At 53.7% G+C, this 10,247-nt stretch overlaps 1 protein-coding gene across 3 annotated transcripts; it reads left to right on the plus strand.

Moving 5' to 3' along the window:
• Positions 1-291: 291 nt before the first annotated feature.
• Positions 292-7,928, plus strand: CCL22 (C-C motif chemokine ligand 22). 3 transcript variants are annotated; one of them, XM_045442852.1, is made up of 4 exons: positions 292-1,726; positions 3,142-3,265; positions 5,728-5,975; positions 6,196-7,928. In XM_045442852.1, the coding sequence occupies exons 1-4, from the start codon at positions 1,654-1,656 to the stop codon at positions 6,249-6,251; spliced, it is 501 nt and encodes a 166-aa protein (XP_045298808.1). In that variant the 5' UTR covers positions 292-1,653; the 3' UTR covers positions 6,252-7,928. The 3 variants fall into 3 exon arrangements, with proteins under 3 accessions (XP_045298808.1, XP_045298809.1, XP_045298810.1); XM_045442853.1 differs by lacking the exon at positions 5,728-5,975 and having other exon boundaries at positions 1,460-1,726; XM_045442854.1 differs by lacking the exon at positions 292-1,726 and having other exon boundaries at positions 2,907-3,265.
• The last annotated feature ends 2,319 nt before the right edge of the window (positions 7,929-10,247 follow it).

Here is a 10,247-nt window from a genome sequence, read left to right on the forward strand (position 1 = left end):
TAATGACTGTGGAAGTCTCCCTATTTTACCCTCTTTAACTGAAACACATCTGCAAAGTTGTTTTTACCCTGTAAGGTCACATATTCACAGGTTTCGGAATTAAGATGTGGGCACATTGGGAGAACCATTATTTTATCCACCACAGGGCTCATTAAATACATGCCGAATGAATGGATAAATGAATGGATGGGTCCCTTTGCAAATGGAGTGGTAAGTCCTGAATTCCAAGGCTGGCTCAGCCACTTACTGGCTGTGTGACCTTGGGTGAATCCCCTCTTTCTCTGAGCTGCAGTTTCCTCCTTCATTAGATGTGTTCTGGGCACCCACAGTGTATCCCACTCTCAGTGGACCCTGGGAATACCAACACAAATAACAATAGACCCTCGCCTTCCAAGAGGTAGAGTTTGGCTTCTGGGAAGGGGTATGAGAAGGGCAAAACCTGACATAATCTGCTCAGGCCCATGTTCCAAGTCACCCCACTGAACTTTCAAGTCCTGAGGGGGTGTGCTTACCTAGAAGGTGACATTTCAAATGATGCATGAGTAGGAGTTCGTGTGGTGGGGAAGCAAAGAGGGCACTGATGGCCAGGGACAGTCTGTAGACCTCTTTGAGGAACTAAGGGGAGTGTGGTGTGATCTCTTAGGGGAGGGAGACCGGTGTGGAAGGGAGCATGTCTGGAAAGGAGGCCTTGAGGGCCACAGTCAGGAGCTTGGGCTCTGCCCTCAGGTCAAAGGGCCAGAGCTGGGTTTTGAAACAGGAGAGAGGCCTGCGCACTGAATCTGGGCCACGCTCTGGCCACTGTGGTGTGGAGAGGGGATTGGGGGCCAGCATCTGAGCCCAAGGTGGAGGTGGCCTGGACTGGGCAGTGACAATGGGGACGGAAGTAAGGGGACAGATCCAAGAGACACGTAGGAAGTAGCGTCAGTGGGATATGGTGAGAGATGGAGAAGGGGATGGGTGAGGAAGAGCTTGGAGACCACCGGGAAGAAAGAACAGGCAAGATGGAAATGTGTGGAAGCTCTCTGAAACTGTTGAGGGGATCACGCATTGGCCCAAGCTGGGATTTGGGGAGAAGCGGCAGAAGATGCTAGTAATGGCCACAGAAACCAGCCCAGGGGATTCTCACGCCTCTCCTTTTGAAGACAGATCAGTGATGAAGTTCATCAAGGGTACGGATGGGCCTCTGTTCCAGGTGAGGGTTAAGGTCTGGGCAGCTCCTGCCCACATTCTCACTTGCCCTACAAACAACCACTGGGGTAAATAGGTAGGCTTGTGAAACCATCTCCCCCATTTCCAGATGGGCGGACTGATCCCGGAGATATCCAGCGACATGGTGAAGGCCCTACAGTGTGAGGACTCTGGGGAGCACAGGCCTCTAAGAGGCCCAGCTCAAGGGGGATTTTGCAAGTCTCTTGAGACCCAGAGGGAAGGACAAGGCGGGGGTCCCCTCTGAGCTGTTCCAAGCCACAGAGAATTTCCTTTTATTTGGAGGAAGCGGGAGTTCTTCTTTCGTAATGTGAATGTCAGAGATTCTGGACCCACCGGTGACTAAGAGTGTCTGGGGCTCGTGGGTGTCGCGAAGTGCTTAAATACTCGGCCCGCCTGTCATCCGGTGATTACAGACACCTGAGCTGGGACACATAGGACAAGAGCATGGCCAGCCCGAAGATTCTGTTCCTGGCTGTCCTTGTCCTCCTTGCTATGACACTTCAGGCAACTGAGGCAGGTGAGGCTGGGGAGAGGGAGGACTCCCCGTAGAGGCCAGGGTCAGACACTGGGGTATCTTCCTCATGTAGCGGAAAGAGGAGTGGACTGAGAGCAGATGACCCCGGTCTGCCGCTGGCTCCGGACTAGTCATGTGGCTTCTCTGGGCCTCGGTTTACACATCTGTTAAATGGGTAGTCTTTTATTTTTTAGTTTATTATTTATATCTTGACAGAGAGAGAGAGAGGGAGCATGAGCACAAGTGCTGTGCCAACAGCACAGAGCCTGACGCGGGGCTCGAACTCACAAACCTTGAGACTGTGACCTGAGTCGAGATCAAGAGTCGGATGCTTAACCGACTGCCACCCAGGCGCCCTCAATGGGTAGTCTTGAAGGCCTGGAGTCTAGGATCTGTCTCGGCTGGGGTGGGGGGCTGTGGTGGACATGGCCTGCTGTCCTTCTACTCCAGAGAACTCAAGCATAGGATGCTTGGGGTGTGGAGAAGGAGCCACCAGAAGGAGCCATGTGGGACGGGACAAGGAAGGAGCTGGCATGAGGGATGTCCCCTTGGGAAACTGGTCCTGTTCTTCTACCACTACATTTTTGCTCCAGAACCTGCCCTCAACACCGAGGCCTTCCCTTCCCTTCTCCATCTCAGTGTAAATCCTCCTGCCCTGTGTTGGATAAGGGCACGAGCACTGGGCTGGGAGACGGGCAGCCGTCTTTGGGTTTCCTGAGGGCTTTTCCTGCATGGAAGGCCCCATAACTTGGTGCCATTATCACCCCTTCCACCAGAGGAGGACACTGGGCCTCGGAGACGTTAAATGACTTGCCCAGGAAGGCCTGGTGACTCAGGGCAGAGCAGGCCCCGTACCCAGGTCTGCATGACTGGACTCTGCCCGAGTCCTTATCCTGACTCTCCAGAGTCCCGCTGTGTGACTCTGGGCAAATCGTCTCCCTCTCTGGATCTCAGCCTCCCCGCGTGCACCGTGAAGGTCACGGGAGGCGTGAGCCGTAGCAGACTTCTTGGATTGCCCGGGGACTCGTCAAGACGCGCGTGGGACTCAGCAGGGCCGGGGCTGGGTGCCGAGCGTTTCTGACAAGCTCCAGGTGACACTGATAGCACTGGCCCATGGACCTCGCCTGCAGTAGCCGGGGCTTCGTCCTGTGCAGAGTCTCTGGGTCCCGCCTAGAGGCCCCGGGCATCGTTGAATCTCCGTGGTTGTGAATCCCCCTGCCTCCACCTGACCGACCTGGATCGGAGACACTGGGCCCTCAGTGTCCCTCAGAGACCCCGAGAATGGGGACTCCGGGGACTCGGAGTCCTCCGGGCACCGGCCTGCCACACGGGAACAGAAATGCCGGCTCAGAGGCTGGGGCTGAGAGCCACCCGTCTGTGCCCCGCCCGTGAGTCTTCTGCACGTCTCCCTCCTCCAGGCCCCTACGGCGCCAACGTGGAAGACAGCGTCTGCTGCCGAGACTACCTCCGCCACCCCCTGCCCTCTCGCATGCTGAAGTATTTCTACTGGACTTCAGACTCCTGCCGGAGGCCCGGCGTGGTGTGAGTACGGAGCTGGGGACGCAGGGGCTTGGAGAGCCTGCCGGGCTGGCTCAGGAGGGCCCAGGAGCAGGTGGGTGGGCAGACCCAAGGACGGGAGGAGTGCAGCTGGTCTCCGTCCTTGAAACGGCTCGGCCCAGCCCGGGGGTGTACCGAGAAAAAAAAAAAAAAAAAATCATGCGATCATTCAACAAATTATTTTGGACGCCTACTGCCTGCCAGGCGGCCTGCCGGGTTCCGGGGACGCAGAGCTGAATGAGCAGGGCACCAGCTGGCGGTTTACACGATCCAGGGCCTAGTGCGTGGAGGCAGCGCAGAGCCGTAGCGCGGGGTGCTCCCATCAGAAGCATCTGGGGCCCATCCTCCCCAGCACCTGGGAGTTGGCGGAGGCAGCCTATTCTTACCAGAAGGCGGCTGAGGTGACAGAGAGCGCGTCCTACGGCCAGGCGTGGTTCTGGGGTGACCGTGCTAACTCGGCTAACCCTCCCCGCAGAACTACTAGGAGCGCGATTAGTTCCGTTTTGTTTTTTTTTTTTTTTTTAAGTTTATTACTTTGGGAAAGAGACAGAGAAAGAGTGTCAGTGGGGGAAGGGCAGAGAGAGAGGGAGAGAGAGAGAGAGAGAGAGAGAGAGAGAACCCCAAGCAGACCCTGCGCTGTCAGCAAGGAGCCCAAGGAGGGGCTCGATCTCACAAACCGGGAGATCACGACCTGAGCCGAAATCAAGAGTCAGACGCTCAACTGGCTGAGTGCCTCTGTTTCCATTTTACGAATGGACAAAGAGGTGCAGGGAGGGGAAGTGATTTGCTCCAGGCTACCCTGTTGGAACTAGGACTCCTGGGTCCTTGTCCAGGGCTTTCTCCTGGGGTTCTTTTTCTCCTTTGCCTCTTTTCCTCCATTTCTTTACTTCCCTTTCCTTAGCCTGGAGCCCGGGCCTGTGCCTGCCACTGGCCAAGTGACGGGGCCTGTCCCTGGGGCTCTAGCTCCTCCAGACTGCTGCCTGCCAAGCCCCTCACCCGGGTGTCTGGGCTTAGGGGCTCATGACCCCCTTTGGGGCTCCTTCATTATCTCTTCATTTGCTCCTCCTTACTTCTTGACCATCCCTCACGGTGGGCGGGGGGGGGGGGGGGTGCTGCAGGTGAATAACAAAGAAGGCTGAAGTAGGTTTTTGTCACTTTGACTCTGAGCCTCCGTTTCCCCATCAGTGTAACAGAAGTGATCACCTTCATTTATTTTTATTTATCAGACATGTAGAGAGTGCTTGCTAAATGCAGGCACTGTTACAACCACTTTATAAATATTAACACATTTAATCCTTGAAACAGCCTTATGTTGTAGGTAGTGTTATGACCCCCTTTTTGCAGGTGAGGAAATGGGCCCAGAGAGGTTTTGGGGCCTCTTGAGTGTCACAGGGCACAGTAATAGTAAGTGGAGGGTGTGATGCTCGATGCCTGACATATAACAGATGCTCAAAGACAGCACATGTGATAATTGGGTTTTGAGCCAGAAGGGACTCTAGAAAGGATGTGTCTTGACAAATGGGGAGATCAAGGGGCTGAGTCTTGCCCAGTGTCACACAGCAGCCAGGGCAAGCTGCCCACGAGGCCAAGATCAACACTGCTGCCCTCTTTTTCTTTCTGTTCATTGGTTTTCTGTGGGGTGGGGGGCAGATCAGGGGAGTAAGAGAAGCCAGAGCTTCTAGCTTCATGGACAAGCTCTTCAGAGGCAGGAAGGGAGCAGGGCTGGGCGGGGGGGGGGGGGGGGGGGGGGGGGGGGGGGGGGAGGATGTTTCTGACCACTGGCCAGCTTTAAGTCCACTCCTGCCCACAACAGCTGAGAGCCCCAAGGGCCTGGTCTGGTACTTACTGTACCTTGGGCAAAGTGGGAGACTTAGCCCGCAATTGCTAAGTGATCTTGGGCCAGTGCCTAGTCCTCTGCTTTGTGCTTTGGGCCCCCAGGGGGCACAGTGAATCAGATCTGACCAGCTCAGGCACTCAGGCAAGCTGCTTTACCCCTTCAGGCCCCACTTTCCTCACCTGTGAAATGGATAGAATGACAGGGCCTCATAGGGTTGTCGTAAGGACTTATTAAGAAAATCAATGTTAAGGGGCACCTGAGTGGCTCAACCGGTTGAGTGGTGTCTCATTCTTGGTTTTGGCTAAGGTCATGACCTCGCAGTTTCCTGAGTTTGAGCCCCGCTTCAGACCCTGTGCTGGCAGCTCGGAGCCTGGAGCCTGCTTTGGATCCTGTGTCTCCCTCTCCTTCTGCCCCTCCCCTGCTCACATTCTGTTTCTCTCAAAAATAAATAAACATTGAAGTAACCTTTCAAAAGACAAGACAAGGAAAAGAAAAGAAAATCAATGTTAAAAGTCCAGGCCAGCTCCTGGCAGTTACGGGGCTACAGAGCACCTACTACCTACTGCTCTGAACACTTCCGTTTATATTAACTCATCTAATCTTCATTCAGCTCCTGTGAGGACCACGATTATTATCCTCATTTCACAGATGTGGAAACTAAGGGACGTGCTAACAATGGCAGAGCTGGGCCAGAGGATCTGGCTCCAAAGTTCATGCTCTTGGCTCTCTTCCAAGGCAATATCAGCAATGATCACGAGACTCTTGGGCATTCTATTTCTTGGCCTGACCTGGCCCTCAAGCCTAGACGAAGAGTCCAGGAAATTCTAGCTGCTCTTCTCCCCTCTCCCCGCTTGAGAAGTAAGTTTACATACAACAGAGGCCTCGTAACCTTTGAACCGCTCTAGATAGCAGGTACCCCCGCATAGGGTGGGTGCCTCGTAAATGTGAAGTGACTCTGTCTAGTGGGCATCTCTGCATACAGTAAGTGACTCATAAATGTTAAGCTTCCAGAGAAGGGATGTGGCATTCTTGCTGCACGCTAATGCTCCCTCATTGTCTCCCTGGTGTCTCCTTCCAGCTTCCTTACGGTCAGGGACCGGGAGATCTGTGCTGACCCCAGGCTGCCCTGGGTGAAGAAGATTCTGCAGAAGATGAACCCATGAGAAAGGGCCCTGCCCTGATGACCGTGGCCTTGGCTCCTCCAGGAAGGCTCACAGAGCCCCACCTCTCGGCTGTTACAGCCACCCCTCAACACAAGCCTGTGCCGATGGATCTCTCCGCAATCTCTTATCTCTGTGCCTGTAGCTGTCACCCTCCGAGGAGCCTCCACACTGTCACTCATCTCCCCTCTTGTCCCTCTAACCCATTCTCTGCCCCACCGCAGCCAGAGGGGCCGTAATCCTGGTCAGTTACTCTCCTGCTCAAAACTCTTCCATGGCTCCCCATTGCCCCAAGCTGAGGTGAGAGCTCCTGAGCCTGGCACCCCTGTCCCCAGCCCTGCCTCATTTCCCTTCACACGTGTTGGACTCCAGCTCCCTGTTGTCCAAATCCGTGCCATACATGTCCACTTCCAGGTCTTTTTCCAGACTGGCACCTGACGCCCAGGATGCCTCCCCACCACCTGTGTGTGTCCACCCCTACCAGCCCTCCGAGGCACTGCTCAACCCAAGCAGCCAGCAATTGAGTTTTATTTTTCAGATGTCCCCTGGCCCTCTGTCCCCTCTTAATAGCCTTGATCATGGTCTACCCAGAATTCTCGGGACTTGGGGAACTCGTCCTACCGCCCCAGTGGCTGGATCAAGGTCCCACACCTGTTACTTTGTCCATTGGCCTTCAACGCAGAGCATAGGGCCTGGCTCAGAATCAGGGCTCAATGAATGGCTACAGACTGAATCAATAAAAATAATGTTCCTCTGCCATGGCCCGTCCCCCAAAGGCCCTCGCACATCAATACAGAGACTCAAGTTCATCTAGAAAGCAGCCAGTTGAGTCAATTGTGAAACCTCAAATTTACCCAGATTCACCTCTCTTCCCCATCTTACCTCTGTGTTGGGTTTTTTGACTCTTTCTGGTTTCCCTCTTGCTCCTCTAACCTCTGACACCCAGGCTTGACCGCTTCAGAGTTCCCCACTTTCCCTTTCTCCTTCCCCAAATAACTGATAACCAACTTTATGCTACGGTGTGAATGACTACCCTTGGCTTGATATTGCAAGCTCTAATTATATTTCTGTAAGAAAAGAGGGCAAATGCTTAAGAGGCCAAAGGGTTGAATGGAAAAGTTTTAGGAACTGTTTGGGAGGGGGACGAGGTAGAACTTTCCTGGCCCTGGGAGTGTGTAGGGTATAGTTAAGGGAAAGAGCCTTGGGTGGAGATTGTTCTCAGCTGGGAGGGGCCAGGATAAGGCCTGAGACTTGGGGCTTTTCTGCACTTCCTTGGGGACAACAGATTCTCCAGGTCAAGGAAATAAACTTTACACGTGCTCGTTTCTCTCCAAGGGAGCGTGGTGCAGTTTAGCAGGGTGGTTGATGCTGTGTGAATCTGAGGAGACCACTGACCCTCTCTGAGCCTCGCTTGAGAATGAGAAGACCCATATTATGGGGTTGCTGTGGGGTTCAGGTCCAAGACATGGGGAGCAAAACTCAGTGTCTTCCAGGGCCGGGAGCCCAGGGTCATCTGCCCACCGTGAACACTGAAAGTGTTAACCTGCCCACTGCCTGCGCATAGGGCCCTCAAGCGTCCTGGGATTGCTCTCCCCTCCTGTCCTGCCCCAGTTCCTCGGGCCTTCTGAAAAATAAACCCTCTACCACAGTGTCTGCTTTGTGCCTTGGCATTTGCTGTCCCTGGGAGGTGGGGCAGGAGGCACGATCGCCTCCTCTCTCCCACGGGGAAGCCCTTAACATTACTGACCTGTGAGCTGGACTGCCCAAGGTCACCCTGTGAGTCGGTGGGAAGCCAGGATTAGACGTCAGACCTGGGGAGCAGCTGTGCCGGTGCGGAGAGAAAGCTCCAGACATTCGTCCACCGGGCCTCACCTTCATCCCCCGCCCCCCATCCTCCTCCCCCACCCTCTTGTCAGGAGGATCTGATGAAATCACTCATTCGGTCCCTAAGTCTAGAGCTTTAACCAGCATATTCAGCCAGCCAGTCAGTCAGTCAGTCATTTAGTCACTGATTCAATAACCCAACCTCAGCCTTCCCCCTTCAAGCGTCACCGCAGAGGAGGAGGAAGGTGTATTAGTCAGGAAAGGCTGTTTCCTGCAACAAACCGCTCCAAAATCTCAGTGGCTCAATTGCACAGGAGCTTTTTTCTTCGCGTGTGACACCTGATGCTGGTCTGTGGGCTCCTACCTTCCACGGGGTCATTCAGGGACCCAGGCTCTTTCCTCCTCACGGCCCCACCCTCCTCCGGGACCCGGACGGCTCCCCAACCTCCCGCGGATGGGGAAAGAGAACGTAAACTTGTGCGAGGACTTCACGAGCCAGGCCAGGAAGCGCGGCTCCTCGCCTCTGTCCGCCTGCCATTGGCGGAACTCAGTCACGTGGCCACCCTACCTGCAAGGGATGCTGGGAAGCACAGCCAAGCTGTGCGCGGGGAGAAAGCGCCAGTGGGTATGGGGAGCGTCTCCTTCGTGTGCTCCTCAACTCGTCTGGACCTGCTTTCCTGGAGTTCTACCCTCAGCTCATTCTGCCCAAACAACAGAAAAGGACCCTGCTGTCCCTGGGACATCTTCATTATTTTCTCAGTGGACATCTTGGCACAAGTGGCCTTTGCTCCCCTTCAGATCTGGCTCTCATGGTGGGATTTCCAGGGCAGTGGGTTCAGACACCCAAGAGCACTTGTCTGGGAGGCAGGGAGAAGCATCCAGAAGAGCATACGCCATGCATTCAGATAAGCACAGGAACTCTCACTGGAGTCTGGAGCAAGTTACCTGGTCTCTGAGCCTCAATTTCTCCCTCTGTGAACGGAGGCAATAAAAGCAGTTATCATGAGGTCAGCAAGAGTACGTGAGATTGTGAGAGTCCAGTAGATAAGAAGGTATAGCCTAAGATAAGCCTAAGCCAGTGAGATAAGACAGCCTACTACACAAAATGGGCAAAGGCTTGAATGTATATTTCGCCAAACAAGGTGTATTCAAATGATCAATAAACACATGAAAAGATTCTCAACATCACTAGTCATCAAGAAAATGCAAATCAAAACCAGATGGCTATACCACTCACACTGGTCGGGATGTCTGTTTTAAAAAAGGAAAAAACAGAGCATGCAACTCTGGATCTCAGAGTAAGCTCTAGTCCCACCTTAGGTGTAGAAATTACTTAAAAATAAAATCTTAGGGTGCCTGGGTAGCTCAGTCGGTTAAGCACCTGACTCTTGATTTTGGCTCAGGTCATGAGCTCATGGTTTGGGGGATCGAGCCCTGTGTTGGGCTCTGCGCTGACAGTGCGGAGCCTGCTTGGGATTCTCTCTCCCACTCTCTCTCTCTGCCCCTCACCCCACCCACGAGCTCTGGCTCTCTGTCTCTGTCTCTGTCTCTGTCTCTCTCTCTCTCTCAAAATAAATAAATAAACATTAAAAAAATAAAACAAGTCTTTAAAAAATCAAGATAAAATCTTAGGAAAGAAAAAAGACAAGATCGGTGAGCGTCTAGAGAAATTGCAACCTTGTGCATTGGTGGTGGGACTGTAAAGTAGGGTGGTCATGGGGGAAAATAGTATCGTGGGTCCTCAAAAAATCAAACGTAGAATTATCATCTCTTCCAGTAATCTCATTTCTGGGGATGTACACAAAAGAATTGAAAGCAGGGGCTGGAACAGCTATTTGGACACCCATGTTCATAGCAGCGTCCTCTACAATAGCCAAAAGGTGGGCAGGGCCCCAGTGTCTGACCGGTGAATGGAGAAGCAGGTGGTACACACACACAATGGAATATGACTCAGCCTTAAAAAGGAAGGAAATTCCACGGGGCGCCTGGGTGGCTCAGTCGGTTAAGCATCCGACTTCAGCTCAGGTCACGATCTCAGGGTCCGTGAGTTTGAGCCCCGCGTCGGGCTCTGTGCTGACAGCTCGGAGCCTGGAACCTGCTTCAGATTCTGTGTCTCCCTCTCTCTGACCCTCCCCTGTTCATGCTC

This window comes from Leopardus geoffroyi, chromosome E2 (genome assembly GCF_018350155.1).
Source record: "Leopardus geoffroyi isolate Oge1 chromosome E2, O.geoffroyi_Oge1_pat1.0, whole genome shotgun sequence".
Lineage (NCBI taxonomy): Eukaryota > Metazoa > Chordata > Mammalia > Carnivora > Felidae > Leopardus > Leopardus geoffroyi.

What these genes read in the sequence shown, in the direction of transcription:
- CCL22 (XM_045442854.1), top strand. Translation starts at nt 3,063, where the DNA reads ATGCCGGCTCAGAGGCTGGGGCTGAGAGCCACCCGTCTGTGCCCCGCC. An exon ending in TGCCGGAGGCCCGGCGTGGT is followed by an intron (nt 3,266 to 5,727) that starts GTGAGTACGGAG and finishes ATCTTCATTCAG; the next exon opens with CTCCTGTGAGGACCACGATT. An exon ending in CCCCTCTCCCCGCTTGAGAA is followed by an intron (nt 5,976 to 6,195) that starts GTAAGTTTACAT and finishes GTCTCCTTCCAG; the next exon opens with CTTCCTTACGGTCAGGGACC.